At 27.9% G+C, this 20,468-nt stretch overlaps 3 protein-coding genes across 3 annotated transcripts in view; 2 read left to right on the forward strand and 1 right to left on the reverse strand.

Moving 5' to 3' along the window:
- The first annotated feature begins 11,005 nt into the window (after positions 1–11,005).
- On the forward strand, positions 11,006–13,852 carry LOC101501587 (plastid-lipid-associated protein 6, chloroplastic). Its single transcript, XM_004495301.4, has 4 exons — positions 11,006–11,384; positions 12,597–12,833; positions 13,118–13,244; positions 13,345–13,852. The coding sequence occupies exons 1-4, from the start codon at positions 11,118–11,120 to the stop codon at positions 13,557–13,559; spliced, it is 846 nt and encodes a 281-aa protein (XP_004495358.1). The 5' UTR covers positions 11,006–11,117; the 3' UTR covers positions 13,560–13,852.
- Positions 13,853–16,080: 2,228 nt separating this feature from the next.
- Positions 16,081–19,555, forward strand: LOC101501897 (kinesin-like protein KIN-10A). Its single transcript, XM_004495302.3, has 5 exons — positions 16,081–16,959; positions 17,363–17,518; positions 17,605–17,712; positions 17,954–18,064; positions 18,169–19,555. The coding sequence occupies exons 1-5, from the start codon at positions 16,276–16,278 to the stop codon at positions 19,384–19,386; spliced, it is 2,277 nt and encodes a 758-aa protein (XP_004495359.1). The 5' UTR covers positions 16,081–16,275; the 3' UTR covers positions 19,387–19,555.
- A 242-nt stretch (positions 19,556–19,797) lies between these two features.
- Positions 19,798–20,468, reverse strand: part of LOC101504251 (uncharacterized) — a 2,528-nt gene continuing 1,857 nt past the window's right edge. Inside the window, exons 5-6 of the mRNA XM_073368081.1 lie at positions 20,451–20,460; positions 19,798–20,371 (exon numbers count right to left, since the gene is read on the reverse strand). Of these exons, the coding sequence (XP_073224182.1) occupies positions 19,980–20,371; positions 20,451–20,460 (402 nt within the window). The 3' untranslated portion in view covers positions 19,798–19,979. The remainder of the gene's footprint in view (positions 20,372–20,450; positions 20,461–20,468) is intronic.

Raw genomic sequence — 20,468 nt, forward strand, 5'->3', positions numbered from 1 at the left:
GACTTTCTTATTTTCTCAATGCACACCAATTAGGCTTCATTGATATCACTGTCATTTCCAATAATTTCTCATTAATATCATCATCATTTTCAACAAGTTATGACTTATTTTTAGTTATATTTTATTTCTAAAAATATAAACTAATTTTACTTATATTTTTATTTCAAATGAAGTAATAAATATTACCTCTATCTCTTATTATAAACATTCAATTGCTTTTTTCACTTTATAAAATGTTGGTGGGATAGTTAATAAATTCATTTTATATGTTTGTATTTCTAAAATAATATTTATAATTAAACGTGTTAAACTTGATTTTTTATATTTCAAGATAAATTAGTAGTATCAATTAAAAATATGTTAATTTTTTTTTTTTTGATATATCTAATGAATTAAAAAAGTATTATCTCGTCTGATGTCGTAGTTAACACACTTACAAGAATAGCCACAAAATATCATAAAACATAAAAAAAAGAAAAAAAATAAGTTAAATACTTTTCTTAGGCAACATTTAAAACGCCTATTAAGAGCAAGGAGTAAATAATATATTAATAAATTAAAAAAAAAATATGAATTAAATTAGTTGATTTTTTTATTAAACAAATGATATTAATTCATTAAAATTGGTATAATTTACATCAATTGAAAAAATAAAATTCAAAATTATTAAAATAAAAAACAATAAATTTATGAATAATTTTATAATCTTTAAATTAATTACATAAAACAATAAATTATTTATAAATGTAATAAAATTTACAAATAAAATATTACTACATGACAAAAAATCAAAATAATTTCATTTTAAAATGACAAATAAAATAAACCGGTTGATTAAACTGTCTCAAGATGAAAAAAATCAGAGAGGATAAAACATAAACCGGCAAGAGAGAGGCGGTTGAGAGGTGGCTAGATCTCACAAATACTTTAAATTAGTTGATTATATCCTTTAAAATTGTTGTTACAATTTTTACACATCGGTTTCAACTTGTGGTATAATATCAGCTACAAATTGATTCAAACAAATTCTACATTTTTAATCTCAATTGTAGATGTGGTCTGCCTAAAGCCTCATAAAAATAATATTTTTATTTTCTTTAATGCACGTTTTCTTTCCTCTTCCAATCTTTGTTTATGACATTAATGGTAACTACCTACTACCAACCTTATGTTTAGTTGGCATGGAACTTGTGAACGTAACATGTCATTCCATGGAGCTCTTTCTTCTTGGATAATAGGCAATTAATGGAGATGAAACTCATTTTTTTATTTATAATAAAAATGACTCATTACTAAATAAATTTATAATAACCACTAAAAAGTTTTGATACTATTATTATAAGAGAAAAAAACTCAAATCATATCACTATTATAAACAATTCTTGTTTACAAAAAGTATTATAATTTTTTTTAATTATATTCAACTATTTAATAAAATTATGTTTAACATATCTCTTTTGATTCAAAAATATTTAATATAGATAATTTAATTTTTTCATCTATATCTATATCCACCTTTATACTATAAACAAATATAATACTTGATGATTCCTAATTTAAATTGATGATTGTATACTTGATGATTCCTAATTTTTTTCATCTCTAATTTAAATTGTATACTTGATGATTCCTAATTTTTTTCATCTCTAATTTAAATTGTATACTTGATGATTCCTAAACACTTCTTACAGTTAGGGTTGTTCATGGTTGGTTTTTTTTTTAAAAACTCAACCATATCCATTTATGGATTTAGAAATAAAATCTCTAAACTCAACAATTTTTTCAAGAAATAAAATCTCAAAATTAACAAAATATTGGTAGTGGATAAAAACCAAATCTAAATATAAAACATAAGTGGTTATGCAACCGGTTTATAAATAAATCAGATTATAACGATATAATTTTAACCGGATATTTAAAATGGATTTGGATCCGGTTTTAGATTTGGACCTCATAACCGGATTTTTTGCACAACCCTACTTACAGCACATTCATCGATATTAAAAATGATATTAAAAAAGTTAATATCTAATTAAAAATTAAAATCAAATATATTATATTTAAAATACTTTTTTGTTAATATATTTTATTTCAGAGTAGTAATATGTATTCAATTATTCAATCAAGTCATGATTAAAATTATAATTGATATCAATCAAAATCAAAATTTAATTATCGTTAAAAAAATTAAAATTAATTAATAATCATCGATAAAGGTGAGAATAGACCGATGCGAGTTGGAAATAGGCATGTGATATGTGTTTTTTTTTAAACTTGAATCTAACCTTTATGAAAGTCGGATACAATCTATTTAAAAGTCTATTACATATTAATATTTTAAAATAAATAATTAAATATAATTTTTAATAAATTAACAAACTAATTGGTCAATAAAATTAAGTATTTTGTTAAAATTTAATATGACATTTTCAAGAATTTGACTTTATATGATATCATATTACAACTCTATTTTTATAATAGTATATTTAAATATGTCAAAAACTAATATAAAATAATATGATTAAATTACTAAAAAAGTTAGAAAATTTATAATTTAATATAAAATTTAAAATTGAATATAATAATAATAGCAATAAAAAATATTATTTATATTAACTTAGTTATGTCGGCCTAGTGAATATAGAACACTATTTTTTCATGGATTGTACATTGATATTTTTAGTCAAATAGGTTTTAGAAAAGTTATGGCTTCGTCTATTTTAAAAAAGTCTGATTTAATTTTAAGATGTAGTAAGTTAAACTATAGACATATGTTGCACAATCAAACTTATTTCCACCTCTACTGACTGAATGATATACTACAGAAATTAGGTCAAATATAGGTCTAATTTGTATAACCTGGGTAAATTTTTATACGCATGTGACAGACGAAAAAAAAAAACTTCAACGTAGTCCCTTTATCAGCTCTGCAACAGACAACTGAGAGTATTGTCATCTCTTAGCTGTCTTTTATTTTTTTATTTTTTTATCAATAACCTTAATTTGTAAATTAAAAATACTAAACTACTAAACTATATACTAAAATATCATTTTTTTTACTAAGTTACAAGTTATCTTTTCAAATTGATTTACTGATTTAAGAACTCAATTTGTTTGAAATGATTGATTTACTGATTTTAAAAATTCATTATCTATTAAGATTTAATACGATGTTAGGGTTTTAAATTTTATGGACTATTTACTAATTTTGTGATTTACGATGACACTATTTGATCTAATAAATTGGGATGCTTTTGATTCTAAGATGATTGATTTTTTAATTACGAAATGTCTTAGAAGATATTTTTTCATTGTAAAGGGTTCTAAAGATAATTCGAAGAGACACTTCATAGCTAATTGATAAATACCAAAGTTTTATCAAATAGAGAGAAGTGCAATAGAGATTGACTTGTTTATTCGAAAGAGTTTGACATAAAGATTAGTGAAAGACTTAGAGGGCATGACATAAGCATGAATCATGTTAAAAATATGACCACTTGATATGAGTTGTGTCAAAAGCTGAAAATTTGGTCAAACTATTGATAAAATGACTCAGACAAATTGTGAAAGAAAATGAACATTGGAAAAATATATTAAAAAAAATTATTTCAATACTAAAATTCCTTGCTAAACATAGGTTCTAACAAGAGATTGTATGACATAACAATGAATATTTTTGGGTTTAATTGAAATGTTGGTTGAATTTGACTCAATTGTTCAAGATCATGTTACACGTTTCATTATCTTAGGCATAACATAGAAAATAAGTTAATAAGTTTCCTTGATTTTACAATTAAAATGAAATCCAACAAACAAAGTATTTCTCAGTGATACTTGATTATACATCTGATATTAGTCGACCAAATATCTTCGATAATAAGATATGTTGATGTTTCTTCAAACTCTTGTTACTATTGAGAAATCTTTTTTATGAAGACTTAGATTGTTTTTCTAATACAATTATTGCATATAGAATTTTGTTGACTATTTTCGTGACAATTGCTTTTGTAGAAATAAATTTTTCAAAATTGAAATTGTTGAAGTCTTATTTACTATTTACCGTCTACCATGAATTAACATTGATAGCAATTGAGAATGATAATTAGGAGACAATATAATATAAAGAATTGGTTGATGAATTTGTTTCAAAAAGTGTTAAAAATGATTTTTTTAAATAGAAAGAAGATTAATATTAGTTTGATAGTGTTAATTATAATTTACTTATTTTGATAAATTTAAATAAAATAATTTGAATTTTTTGTATTTTATTTAATAAAAATATAATATTTTAAAATAATTTATTATTATTTTTTTAATTAAAAGTCCAATTAATTAAATTCATAGAGATAACCTCCAAAAATATTAACACAATCTTCATATCGATGATGATTATGAGGCCACCTTTTATAGATTTAAAAGAAGTGATTATAATGAATCTAGCTTAAATTTGTCTACATTTAAATCTATTAAACACTTTTTTTTTTAATATTTTATTTGAAAATAGTAAATACTCTAAAATAAACATATGAAACACTACTATAAAAAAAACTTGTAGTAGCTTAGTAAATTAAAATGTGGTGAATGATGTGATTGAAATTTTATAATTTTTGAAATAAATATTAAATATACTTTCATTCAATTAAATTGTTTTTGTTGTTGTTAATTCTGTTTTTTTCCATAAAATAAAAAACTGTTACTATTTATGTATAGTCTGCCAATCTAACTCAAAGATAATCTATCGTATCAGATTTTGTCACATCCGATCTAATTCAACCTAAAAACATCCCTAACAAGAAGCTGATGTAAATTTTCAAAAATATTTTTATATGTATATATATAAAACGGTTATTTTACCCACAAAAAACTGTAACAATTGCAGTATATGAAAGGAATGAAAGCGTAATGGGTAAATACCTTAGCTTCTGTCATAAGTGATACCCATATTATTGTCCACTCTTTATTCACATGACGTCGTCAACATGTCACCATTATCAAATACTTTGCAAATCCCTCTCATACGCCTTGGCCCACATGAGATTGAAAATGTTTTTCCTCGGTTTAGGGTCTTCGGATTCCTATTTTTCTGTTTTCCAGTTCTTTTCATTTTAATATTCTTTTTCTCTTCGGATTCCTCCTACACCACATCTGCATACTAAAATAAGATTATTTTTATTTGGATAAAATTAACTAACCATTGTAACATTTTTTAATAACTATGTGATTAGCATATTTACAACATTTTTATTTAGTTTAATTGTCTTTAATATTATCGATTCGCAGAAAAAGTTCATCTATTTCAAAAGTTTATAGTTTTAGTCAATTTTTTATATTTTTAAATTAAAAAATACAGAATTCACGTAGTTTTAATAACGTGACATACAATTCTATAATATATAATCATATAAATATATTAATTATTTATATATTATTAATTAAGTTAAAATATTAAAAAAAAATCTAAAGTTGAAAGCTAAGTTTTTACTATGTTTTATTTAAATTTCATTAACGTTAATTATTTTACATTATCGTATCATATGTCGTGTTATTTAAAATATTTCATCGTTATTTTTTAGTTAAAAGATCAGAAGAAATAACCAAAAAATGAACTTTTAAGATAGATGACCAATTTCGTGAATCAATAAAAACATATAGACTTAAATTACAATTAAACTTTTGTATTTTTTATTATCATATAAAAAAAATGGCATCGTACCAAATATCAATCAAATTAATTTTTATTTCAAAATATATATTTAGTAAAACATCCAATAAAATTAATAAATATATACATATATAAGCTCGTTCACTTTGGTTTGAGCATTTCTTAAATGTTTTTATTTTAATTTAACTTTATAATTTGAAAACATTTTCAATTTTGTACTTCATAAGATAAAATCGCTGAAGTGGACGGATTTTGATGTTGTGTCATGTGTGATTAGGTTTGCTTTTGCTCATTCATTAAAATGCATTAATAACGTTTTTTTAGTTATGTTTTAGAAAAAAGAAAGAAACCTATATAATATAATATTATAAAGTTTATTTTTTTCTTTGACAAATTTTCCATTTGTCATTTTCTGTAAAATTATATTAAGTTGCTATTATTAATAGTAATATGTATTTAATTAATAATTAATTATTTTTTAAAATTCTGTATTTAAATATATATTATTATTATTATAAAACTTATGGCAACAAATTTTTTCAATAAATGATATACTATCAATTTTAAATATTTATTTAAAAAAAAAATTAATTCCGTTTGAAAAAAACAAGGCTATTCATTGAGGAAAAAAAAAATTAATTAGAACAAGGTTGGTTCATTCCCTCAATCACTGATTCCATACTCCAAGCAAAAAAAAAACATTCCCCAAAGCAAAAAGATTCCATATTTTTGAGAAAAACCACAATTTTAATTTATCTCTAGCAACCATAGTTCCAATTCTACATGTTCTTCAATTTTTAATTGTTCATGCACTCTTTTAATTTAATTTTAAGTATTTTAGTTTTTTATCTTTCATTTTTCTTCTTAATTTAGTCATTTATTTAATTAGAAGTAATAATTTGATCATTTATATTTTAAAATATCAACAATATTATTATTTTTTTACAAAAAATTCAAAAATTCATTGAAATCTTCAAATAAAATCCATAAAATTCAACACTAATTTCAAGAAAATTCATATATTCATCAAATGTATAATTCAAATATTCAAATAAACTCATAATTTAATATCTAACAACATCAAATAAATAATGAAAATATGAGTTTATTTGAAAATTTGAGTAATGAATTTGATGAAATTGCATTATATTGAAGATATAATTAATTTTATGAGTTTTGTTTGAAAAATTTGCTGAATTTTTTGAATTTTTATAAAGAAATGATAAAATTATTGACATTTTAATAAATAAATGATCAAATTGTTATTTAAAATTAAATAAAAAACTAAATTATAAAAAAATAAAGAACTGAATTGTTATCAAAAATTAAGTTAAAGAATCGCGGAAGTGACTTCTTTTTGTTTATTTGATGCATTCTTGAACGTTGAAATATACAACTATCTATCTAATGTTTACATTTATGATGTATTTTCTATTTTTTAGGGAAAAATACAAGCACTTAATGTTTACAATTGCATTTTCTCTTCTTTAAGGTTTAATAGGTATAAATAGCACCCAATTTTGAGTCTCATCTTCTTAAATAACTCAACTATTTTAATTTTCCTTTGTTTATTTCATAATTTCATTTTGCCTTTATGTTTCCATGTAAGTTTTGTTGTGGCTTTGAGAAGAACCGATAAACATGTTTTAGCTATTTTATTTCTTTGCATTTTAGTTTGATGGTTTGATTTTGTATTAAACTTTGCAACATGTTTTGGCTCAAATTCTGACTATTTTGATCTGATTCTTGCATTGTTATAGTGATTTTACCTTTAATTTGTGTTTGGACTTCATATAAATTTTTAATATTGATTTCACTTTTACCATTTGAAATTGGCAAAAGAATTGATTTTCTATTGATGTTGATTAAATGCAATACAAATATGCAAAAACCCAATACTATATATATATTTTGTTAACAAAAAGTCATATCTAATCATCTAATTTATATATTTTTCATCTATTTTTTCAGAAGTTGAAAGATTGTGTAGTACCCAAAGTTGATAATATGAATAGTGAATTAAAATAAGCAAGATACAAGATGGAACATAAATGAAGAATGATTACTTAGTCTTTATATAAAATAGAAAATATATATAGTGCATTCGTGTCATTTTCTTTTACTTGTATTTTGAATATGTAAATATGATTGAGATATCAAACTCATTTGAGTAATATGAATGAAGTTTTCAACTTCTAAACAATTCCTTATTTCCTATATTCATTCATTTATTTATTTTTCTTTAATTTAGTCTTGCAAAGTATTTATCAAGAATAATTTATTTATTTTTTTTTTCATTTAAGAGGTTCTACAATGTTTATCCCAACAAACTTTGATTACTTAATCTCACAATGGTGTGCAAATCTACTGCATTGTACACTACAAGAATTGCTGGAATTTGTGGCGGCCAAAAACCCCTCACAAAGGAAGGAAAACAGCCACAACAGAGATATTTGTGGCGACTTCAAGCAGCCACAAAACTTTGTGGAGGTTAAAACGCCCATAAAATCTGATTTTTTTTGTTACCATTAAATAAATAGCTTTAAATAAAAAATAAAATAAAAAAATAAAATATAAAATAAAAACTTACCAAAATTCAAGAGACAAGGTAGAGAAAAAACTTTGAGAAATAATATTTATAGAGAGAAGGTAGAGAGAAAATTTAGAAAAAAAGTTTAGAGATAAAGTAGAAATAAAAAATGATAGGAGAAGTGATATTTATAAAAAAATCTTGATCCTTTGTGGCGGCCAAAGCAGTCAGAAAATCCAAAGGTAACTACAACCTTTGTGGCGGCCTAAGCAGCCACAACTGGCAACGGTCCATTGGACATTTGTGGCGGCCTTTACAGCTACAACAGGTAACAATACACTGATTTTGTGGCGGCCTTCGCAGTCACAAACGATTTGCCTTTGTGGCAGTCTTTATCCTCATAAAAGGGTGATTTTGTGGCTGAAAAAGCCCTCACAAAGAATTATAATTTTAGAACGTTTGGATTTTGTGAGGACTTATGCAGCCACAAAATCCAGCTAAAATTATTGTCTTTTGTGAGAACTTTTTTGACCACAAATAACGAACAATTTGAATTTTAGTATTTGTGAGGGTTTTTTCGATCAGTAATTTGTGATAGTTTTTTCCGGCCGCAAAATATTTATAAAGTTGACAACAAAATGAGTGTTTTCTTATAGTAATATTGGTTTTGTTAGACTATATATGTGAGAATATAAAGTCTGGTGTGTGTTTGGAGGATTTAATATTGGTTGAATAAGTCTAATATGAATAGTCACTTAAGCAGTTTTGCTAATATGTAGGAACAATAGTGTGAAGTAGAAAGAGGATTAAGGTGTGTTGTCTCGCTATATCAGCTTCTGCAGAAACACTTAATTTCAGCAATAGATTGGTTTTTGAATTTGTATACAACATAGCTGAAAATGCGAAAATTTTTGAAACTTTTGAAATTTTTTAAATTTTTGAAATGTAATTTTTATTTAAAATTTTCTAGATTTGGAAGCTTTCCAAATTTTCGAAATGTAATCCTTATTTTAAAAATTTCTAGATTTGGAACCTTTCAAAACTTTACAAATTTTCAAAATGTAATTCTTAATCCAAAAATTTGAAACTTCTCAAACTATCAATTATGAAACATATTATAAATGATTAAAAGGGTAAAATTGTCTTTTCACGTGTCTGGATGAAGTGACATGTTTAGGAGTGGTAGTGCCGATGGAATTCTCTTAAAATAAATCTAAAATTTTTTGGAAGAAAATATACATTTCGAAAACACCTTTCATCTTCTATTTATCATAACTATTTTTTTTCCCTTCAAATTATTCATTATATTTACTCTTATGGTTTATAAATGAAAATTGCTATAAATAAAATTTTAATTTTTTATGAATTAAAGTTAATGTGTTTCAAATCTCGACAATTTATATAAACTAAATTGTTTTAAAATGATATAATTTATATATACCGTTGAAAAAAAAGATAAAAAGTGCTTTAAAAGATTAGAGTAGAAAATTTATGAGTAATCATTTTAATAAAAGACGAAGAAATTGATAAAAATGATATCACTCCGCTGAAATTCTAAGTAACTCTAACAAATTAATATAATTTATATATCATAAAAGCCTCTTTTCAACTCAAAATTGAGCATATTACCATTTTAACTTTGAATTATAATTGGTTAAATTACACTTAAAAGATGTTGGAAAAAGCCATAAAAAAATCTACCCGAAAGCTCAATCAAACATAAGAAACTAAAAATATAATTTAACTTTTATAATTATTATGAACATGTGAAAATTGTGATCTAAAAATAGAAAATTGTACTACAATAAAGAACAAAGAAGTATAATATAACAAACTTAAAACAACTAAGGAACTACTTTTGGCTTCTCATGTTTTCTCAAAAACCTCCTATTTTTATTTAAATTAGACAATCTGTATTTTAAATGTGTGAATAGACTAATTAAGTAGCCCTTCATATTATGTGTCTCATTAGTATGACAAAGAGAAAAGAATGCAAAAGGTGCATTGTTACAACTTCCAACTCCCCCTCCCTAATAAGTTTAAACTGAAAAGTTGAGACACAAGAAAACATAAGAGACAAGTGATTCAAGAAGAATGATGGAGTAACTTGGAAGCTTGAAGATGTGAACCAAGACGACTATACCAACGAGGTAGAAATTATATAATTAGGCAGAGTCAAAATCATGGAAACTACTTTCAAATTAATTCATACCTGAAACAATATATATGAAATCGTAACAACCTTTGCAATATTTGAATCAAGAATTCCTCATATGTTTGAAATATATATTACCATCTTTTTCGTCTTTGTGATTATGGCATTCTTCATCACTATCTGAATTGTGTACTGTTTACATCTTCATCTCCTTCAATATCTTAATAAATGAAAATATGAAGAAATCGACATGATTTCTCCATATTTTTCTCACCATAAAATTAACGTAATTTAACTAATTATTAATATTTGTTTATAAAAAAAATACATGATTGATTTCAATTTATCAAAAATATATATATTTTTTCTAGGATCGGATCATAATCCGTACAAATTGGACCACCTCTCGTAATCTCAAAATTTTAAGACCTCAGAATATTAATTAAATATTTATAATATTTATAAATTATTGGATATTTTGCGATAGATGGATGACAAAATACAACTTTTCATAGATCTTAGGATCGATTCATGAATATATGTTGAAAAATGAAAATGATATGAAAATATCAAACGAAAAAGATAGTTTAAGTCGACATAGAAAGAGGTGGAGTAAGAAGATTTTGATAGAACGATGTAGGAGGGCATTACGTGTCACATTAGTAAGCGGTGTGAATGAAGTTACTCGTCTACTTTGTTGTCTTGTCTTATTTTCTCGTAGTCATACATAAATCTCGATCACATACTCATTTTACACAATAATCTCTTCCATGGCTTCCCTCAATCTCCTTCCTAACCCCTCAACTTCTCTCTCTCGCTCCCTTCCATTTTCTTCTTCTTCTTCTCCTTCTTCGTCTTCTTGTTTCTATCCAAGAGGTTTTGTTCCTCGTCGCAATTTCCACGCTTTCACTCCAAAAGGTAACAACCATCTTAAGCCATTCCTCGTTGTCAAATCTGCTGTTGATGAGGCCCCTGTCGCTGAACCTCTTCCATTTCCTTTTGGGGAATCTATCTCCTCCTTGAAGCTCAATCTTCTGGTAAAGTTTTTTTTTTTTAATTATCTTCTTTCGATGTCGATTTTTGTTCTTTATACATTTTTCTTATTTTATATGTACATCTTTTCTGAATTTAGTTAGTTATTTACACATGCTCGGCACTTTCTGCATGCTGATGGGATAGTGAATGAGTTGTTTCAAACTACCTTGTTGATTGCTGAATAACTTGAACTTCTAGAACTAGGTCTTGTTTGGATAAACAACTCAATTAACCATAAGGGGGTTTCTTGTATAAGTGCTTATATTATCTATTTTTATACCAAATGGTAAATAAAATGAAGTCAATTTTTTTTTTTTTTAAGCTGGAAATTGTTTTTATTAACTATCCTATAGAGCTTATAGAACATAGGGCCTGCTTGGATTGACTTATTTCAATATCTCCACTCCTGTCATAGTCACTTGTGACTTGTGAGACCTATAAAACAGCTTATGACAATGTTCATGAGCTAATTTCAGCTTATTTCCATAAACTCTGTAGGAGAATTTTCAGGATAGGTTATGAAAACAACTTATAGCTTATATAAAAATAATTTGACTTTACTTTATATCTTATTATAAAAATAGTTTATACATATTCACTTATTATATAAGTGCTTATACTATAATCACTTAACCTAGTTGTCTATTCAAACAAGGCCATAAGCTAAAAACAACGTATAAACATGTCATAAGTTGTTTCCATAAGCTCTCTAAACAGTCTCACAAATGCTTATATTAGTTTATAAGATCAAATAAGTAAGTCAATTCAAACATACCCCTAATATCATGTTGAGTGTATGATTAGTTATTATAACTTAAAATGTGGAAAAATAATGGGGAAGTATTTTAGGTTATAGGTTGAACTTAACTATTTGACTTCCATATTCAGATGTTAAAATGCCAAAAAAAATTGAGGGCAATACTTTGTGATCATTATATTAGGTTACTAATAGTTTTAGTCTTAGCAAAAGCTAATTAATGCACACAACTTTTCTACCCTTTGGGAGCATTGTTATATCTCTGGTCATAGATTTATATGGATGGTCTATTTAGTCAAGATTGTCAAAACTACATAAGGCAATTGCCACACATTGATTTGGATTTTGGAATGGTGGCAAACTTATGATAATGATTTTCAAAATGCTTTTAATGAGTTTTTTTTTTATTATTATATTTCTCCGAAACTTGTTTCTCATGTTTGATTTGTTAATGCAGAGTGCTGTTTCTGGACTAAATAGAGGTCTCGCTGCAAATGAAGAAGACCTAGAAAAGGCAGATGCTGCTGCTAAGAAACTTGAAGCTGCCGGAGGATTAGTAGACCTTGGAGATGACCTAGACAAATTGCAAGGAAGATGGAAACTGATATATAGCAGCGCATTCTCCTCTCGTACTCTAGGTGGGAGCCGTCCTGGACCTCCCACAGGAAGACTCCTTCCTATAACTCTTGGACAGGTTTGGTACTGACTTCATTTGATGATATTGTGATTATTTAGTTTTGTTTGATTGCATTTTCTTTAGAGCAGGAAACCCTCAAGTTAAAGATGATGTAATATTTGTGCTAATTGTGCTTAGCTGCTTAACTAACTTTGCAGCAGAGCAACTTGTTAGATTATTACTAGTTATGATCTAATCTGATTTCGGTCCTATATATCTGCGTTGATCTTCAAAATACTATTCAATAGTAAGTTTATCAAATTTTTAGTAATTGTTGAGTTGATGTTTTTTATTGCTGTTAGGTTTTTCAACGAATTGACATCTTAAGCAAAGATTTTGATAATATAGTGGAGCTTCAGTTGGGTGCTCCATGGCCTCTACCACCGCTCGAAGTAACAGCCACATTAGCTCACAAATTTGAACTCATAGGTTGGTTTTATTTATTTTTTAATTATCTGCATATGCATAGTAGCTTTTGCATGATTTCTTGAGATTGCCTCTTCATGGTGTGTGGTTTGTGATGATTCAGGATCTTCAAAGATCAAGATAATATTTGAGAAAACTACTGTGAAGACAACTGGGAATTTTTCACAGTTGCCACCATTTGATGTACCTCGAATTCCAGATGCATTTAGGCCATCGTCTAATAAAGGAAGTAGTGACTTTGAAGTTACATATCTCGATGCGGATTTCCGCGTCACCAGAGGAGATAAAGGCGAGCTAAGGGTCTTTGTGATTTCATAAGTTCTTGGTTTTTGATCCAACTCCGGTGCCTGTCATCTTTTTGTTTTCGCTTTTCTGATAGTATTGTCTTGCTATATATATTCTTCAATATTGTAACATCGATATACCTGACCTACACTATGGAGCTCCAAGGGAACAGTGTACTTTTGTTTTAGTACAACATATTGAATCTTAAAGGAATATTTGTATATAGGTCTTCGTAACATATGGATGATGATATAAGCTGTTGAGAGAACTCCTTTTCAGTTTCGGTCTCCAATTCCTTTGAAATAAAGTTCTATTTTGAGATCTAACACGGTCGTTTATGTGTCTTCACCGTTAAACTTAAATTTCACTCTTTTTGTTTCGAATTTTGAAGTGTGGACATATCAAATTTCAGTATCATTTTTAGTTTTTTTTTTTAGTCTACTTTGCATTTTAATGCATTCATCTTGAAATGGCTGTTGTGTGATTCCTTGAATTCATTAGAATTTGAATGCCATTCTTTCTTGATGAAGAAATATTTTTGTCTTGGATACTAATGACTATTTTTATACCGTTTCTAAGGAGATTTAAACTTCGTTTATTGTAGTTACAAGGTTAAACTCTTAAGTATGATGAACTATTAGCTTGCGATATTCCTGTGCATGAAAACCAAACACCTTGGAACAAATTAAAATGCAATATTCTTGGTATTAAATGCTATATTGTTATTAGGCAAGCATATACTTTTGCCTTTTATTTAGAGGAGTTTGATGAGGCTGTGCTTTAGAACTGCTTTATATGATTGAAGGTTACAAATGCAGTTAAGGCACAAAAGTTATGCATGAATTTTCAGGCATAATAATCTTTTGAATTGAAGAGTAAGTGAAGCTCTTCAATAAAACGATTTATCTGTTGCAAATCAGTTAGAAAGTTAAATATTCTTTTTATATATACCTTTGTTTGTTTAAAAATTATTTTGAGTCACTAATGATATTTTTTTTTTCAATTCACACTAATAATTTTATGATTTTCAACATTATTTCAGGACATTAGGTAGGTGAGCAGCCTGAACATATGTCTGCAAAACATTTTTTTTATCATGAAAATGTACTAACAACTCTTTGGACTCCTTGCATAAGGTATAAAGTTTCAATGGCGTAATGGGAGAGATAGAATTTCGGTTCTGTAATCAAAGTGTTCTTGCATAAGGAAGTTTTAGGCAAATGGTAATTAAAGAACTCACTTTATATTTTGCAATATATTTGAGTTTTTAAATAAATTGACAGAAGAATAATATAACAAATGGTTATATAATATTTAAATTTCACTTAATTTATTTTAAGAAATATTTAGTTTTCTTAATTTGAAAAAGAAAAATAAATTATTTTCTCTTTTTCCATCTAAAACCCTACTCCTAAACATATCCTAAGGTATGTATTAATGACTCAAATACAAAAATATTATTTTGAAAGTAGTGAGTTTAATTTTTTTTAAATTTGAAAATTGTCTTAAAAATTGTGTATTTTACCTAAAATTTCTATTTTTTATTTTTTAACATGTGTTGGTAGAAATTTGTTAACAAGATTCTTAATTTTAGACCTAAAAAAGTTTATGCATGGGAAATCCATAAACTCAATAAATAAAAAATAAAATTTATGAGATTAATTTTGATATGATATTAGTGTAAAATTTTATATTATTAAAAAATTACAAACTTCCATTTATATAGCTCAAGCAATAAATAAAAAATAAAATTTATGAGATTAATTTTGATATGTTATTAGTGTAAAATTTTATATTATCAAATAATTACAAACTTCCATTTATATACCTCAATAATTAATGTAAAATATTTTTAGTGATTCAAACGATTGTGATTAATTAACGATGTAGAATATTGTTATTATGTGAGTGCATATAAATTAAATTCAATATTCATATTCATTTTTAATAGAGTTTAAGAGTTAAATTGTTATGCAATATTGTTGTAAAAAGTTTTATACACAATTATATAAATAATTATGATAAAAGTAAAATATTTCTAATGTGTTTAACGGTTGTGATTAATTATCAAAGTATATAAATTAAATTTAATGTTAAGAGTTCTACATCTATATGAATTAAATTAAATGTTAAGAGTTCTATTGGATGAGGTATAACCTAAAAATATGTTTATGTTTTGAGAACACTTTTCCCTTAACAAGTTGTTCTAAAAAAAAGTGATTGTTCATATAAAAATTATTATCAAATTAATTTTTTTTATAAATTCATGAATCTAATTTTTCACTAATATTTTTTTATTATTAAAATTAGATAAAATATCACGAATCGTAGAGGTAGAATTAACTATCGAAAAAATAAAAACTTTCTATAACATCATTCCTAAATTATATTATATGATCCAATTAAATTTTACCATTGATTAAAAAAACGCATCTAAAATAAAGTGTAATTGAAAAAAAAAGTTTTAACTAATTTATCAAATATTAAAATTTGCATAAAGATTTTTAAATTTATCATTATATATCGTGACTCCTACCTTTTGGAATAAACATATAGACGTTGGAGACTGTAACGGCTACATTTTGGTTAAACTTCAAAACCCTTGTTTCCGTGTGTGACTCTTTACTTTCTCTCTATCTCTATCTTTTTCTTCTTCTTCTTCATCCACTTTCTCTAAACTTGGTCGCAGATTCAACACAAAAAGGTTCAATCTTTCCTCACTTTCTTTTCTGGGTTTTGTTTCACGTTCATGGCTCCCACACCTTCTTCCAAGCAAATCCACTCGACCCTATTAAAAACTCCACAATCAAAGCATCGTCTAAACTTCAATGGCTTCAAAGCAACACCATTTCCATCTCCAAATCCCAATGTTGCCACCAACAAAGAAACCCCTCCAGAACACCCAATTGAAGTAATTGCCAGAATACGTGACTACCCAGATCGAAAAGACAAACCTTTATCGGTTCTTCAGACCAGTTCAAACACTAGATCTATTAGGGTTCGTGCTGATTTTGGGTATAGGGATTTCACCCTTGATGGGGTGTCTGTCTCTGAAGAAGAGGATTTAGATGTGTTCTACAAGAAATTTGTGGAATCAAGGATTAATGGTGTGAAATTGGGGGATAAATGCACCATTATGATGTATGGTCCAACTGGTTCTGGAAAGAGTCACACTATGTTTGGGTGTTCAAAGCAGGCTGGGATTGTGTATAGGGCTTTGAGGGATATTCTTGGAGATGGTGATGCTGATTCTGATGGTGGTGGAGATGGAAGTGATGGTGATTCTAAAGGAACGTGTATTGGGTTGAGAAATTTTGTTCAGGTTACTGTTTTGGAGATTTATAATGAGGAGATTTATGATCTCTTGTCCACCAATGGAGGAGGTGGTGGTGGAGGATTTGGATTTGGTTGGTCTAAGGGAAATTCTTCAAAGGTAATAGAGTTCACATAACATAACATGTTGCATCATTACTTGATCTGTTTTTTTTTTTTTTTTTGCCGTTGATTCTATAGGTTTTTGTTCTTCAGATCATATCTGAGATTTTGCTTTAAGATTTGTTATTTGGCTAAGTTTCACTATATGTACTCATGAAGTTTGCATGGTTTTACTTATTTTCATAATTTGTACAAATTTGGCTCGCTAAATTTACTCTTTTTTTAGCTCAGTTTTCTCAGGATAAAAAAGGTTATCTGATTGTGGACTAGTTATACAAATCAATATTAAAAATTAGATGTTAATTTGAAGTGCTAACCGAACAGTTTCCTTATTAATTAATTTTGTATGTGCTGAACATTTGGATGGCGACACTTTCTTAATTCTGCAATCTGACTTGTAGGTAAAACTTGAAGTGATGGGGAAAAAAGCCAAGAATGCTACCTATATATCTGGAAATGAAGCTGGGAAGATCTCGAAAGAAATTCAGAAAGTGGAGAAGCGAAGGATCGTTAAAAGCACACTTTGTAATGATAGGAGTTCTAGAAGTCACTGCATGGTATAGTTGCTTTGGAAGGTGGTTCTAATAAAATTTATTAAGTTTCTTTGATTGGTAATTGATGACTTGTTTTCGATTCTGATCAGGTAATGCTTGATGTCCCAACGGTGGGAGGGCGGCTAATGCTTGTGGATATGGCAGGATCAGAAAACATTGAACAAGCTGGTCAAACTGGATTTGAGGCTAAAATGCAGGTTATTTTTCTGCCATATTGTTTTTCTTTCGGTTCTCTACTAAATAGAAGCTATAGCGGCGTTGTACTGCTATAGTGTAGCAGAATTTGAATAAATTGTTATTGTTCCACATTATGCTATTTAATACAAACTGCTATAGTGTAGCAGAATTTGAATAAATTGTTCTTGTTCCACATTATGCTATTTAGTACAAACTGCTATTTTTTGCGATTGATAACAATGTTTGTCTATAAATTTACAGACTGCAAAAATTAATCAAGGAAATATAGCACTGAAGAGAGTGGTTGAGTCCATTGCAAATGGTGATTCGCATGTGCCTTTCAGGGACAGCAAACTTACCATGCTGCTGCAGGTAATGATAGTTGTTCAATTGAGTGAATTGTTGGACTCCTGTCCCATTTATTCCAAGTTTTATTGATTATTGATGCAAGTACTATTCTATTTTTCCTTTTTTAGGATTCCTTTGAAGATGATAAGTCGAAAATTCTAATGATATTGTGTGCAAGTCCCGATCCTAAAGAGATACACAAGACAATCTCTACACTAGAATATGGAGCCAAAGCAAAATGTATAGTTCGCGGCCCTCATACCCCAATTAAGGAGGAGGAATCTTCTTCTACTGTCATTTTGGGATCAAGAATTGCTGCAATGGATGAATTTATCATGAAGCTACAAATGGAAAACAAGCTCAGAGAGAAAGAGCGAAATGAAGCGCACAAAAAGCTGATGAAGAAAGAGGAAGAAATTGCCGAGTTAAGAGCGAAAGTGGAAACAGCTCCTGCAAGTGAGGAGGAGATTAACCTAAAGGTAAACGAACGAACCCGCCTTCTGAGACAAGAGTTGGAAAAGAAGCTGCAAGAGTGTCAAAGAATGACTAATGAGTTTGTTGAGTTGGAGAGGAAGAGAATGGAAGAAAAGATATTGCAGCAGCAAGAGGAGGTTGAAATCCTGAGAAAGAGACTGGAAGAAATCGAGCTGCAGCTGTGTCATAGTACTTCAAGGCAAGAAAGCTGTATCGAGGAAAACGAAGTAAAAGACGTGGAGCCAAGTGGATTTATGAGAAAGCTACTCCGCGTTTACAAAAGCGAGGATGATCCTGGAATGGTGAAATCAATGGATTTGGACATGGATGATCAAGAACCTGTTGTTGTCGGCGGAGTTACGTGCAAGAGTGGTTACAATGTTATGCAAGATGTTTCTTCAAATCAACCTTGTCCAATTACTTTAAATGGTGTACAAGAAGAGGCTTATGCTTGTGCACCATGCTTTGGTCAAAAAGCATGTCTAAGCACAGTTTATGAAGAAGAAGGTGAAGAAGAGAAGGACTATGAGGATAAAGTGGAAGATGAGGAAGTTGAGAAAGAAGTGATAGAGGAAAAAAGGGTATGCATTGTTAGCCAAAGTCCAAAGAGAGAGGATCATTGTTTTAAAGAAAATTCTGATGCCGACAAGGAAAATAATGGTTCCTCTAGACTACTGAGAATTCAAAACATATTCACTCTTTGTGGAAACCAAAGGGAACTCTCCCAGTTTGGAACACCAATCCCTACAAAAAAGAGGTCTGATGAAACTTTTGATCTCAAATTCTCTCCTGTGAAGTCAAGTGAGAAGAAGGATTCTGTTTTAAAAATGTCCAACAAGGAGAACCTGGAACACTATGTTGTTGGAAATTAACTTCAATTTACATGCACTGAAACATGAAAAAAGGTTGTACAATTTTATTGATTGGATGTGTTTTCCTTCCTGGAAATGTGATTTGATTTACCTATTTTCTTATTAATACTACTATTTGTTTCTGTGTTGAATTGTTATACATTTGATAATTGATTATTGTATTTCTCTAGCAACACATTGCAATCTGAGTTATGTATCAATGTCAATATCGTGTGCGGTATCCATATCATTACTAGTAGTGCTTCATAGATTCTTATCTTAGGGAGCAGAAACTAATACAAATTTACAAAGAATAATGCCAAATAAATTTTGAATCACTTGTAAACTTGTTTTTGGAGTATCATAAATTATTTAAATATGACTATTAAATCCACATGGATCAAAAATAAAATAAAATATAGAAAAAAAAGATGGAAGAAAAGTAGTGTGATATTTTGAAGTGAGAAGACCAAGTAAAATAAGTAATGATGATACAATGTGATTATAACAAGAGAAGAATAAAATAGATATCCTGCTCCTGAAATCTCTCTCTAAAACTGAATAATTTATTTATTTATTTATGCCAGCGCACACTATTAAATCAAAGTATGTGTCTACTGGACGGAAGATCCAGGCCCAGACCCAAGATCCGTGAAAGATACGTCAGTTAAGGAATCAGCTTTGGACGACCTTCGGGTTCTAGGGCCCTTCTTAGTGGAAGAGTCCTTATCCTTGTCCTTGTCCTCAGACGTCGTCGTTTTGGACTTTCTACGGTGCGAGGATTTGGTAGTTGGAGGCTTGTTGCTATCTTCTTCTTCAGTGGATTGACGTTGTTTTCGAGAAGATTCTGAAGAGTGGTGTCGTCGAGAGGTCTTTGAGGTGGCTTCCTCTCGTGGTGGAGAGTTCGTTGATGATTGGCTATCTGATGAACGTTGCCTTGACCTTCGATTATGGCTTTTCTTTCCATCTCCTTTTATACTATTTGTATCACTATTATTACCACTATCTGCACACACTTGTATTCATTAGGCTAATTCATTTTAACTATTTCAAATTATTTAATTATTTAATTATCAAACCTTCACCTTCACACGTCTTAACAG

This window comes from Cicer arietinum, chromosome 4 (assembly GCF_000331145.2).
Source record: "Cicer arietinum cultivar CDC Frontier isolate Library 1 chromosome 4, Cicar.CDCFrontier_v2.0, whole genome shotgun sequence".
NCBI lineage: Eukaryota > Viridiplantae > Streptophyta > Magnoliopsida > Fabales > Fabaceae > Cicer > Cicer arietinum.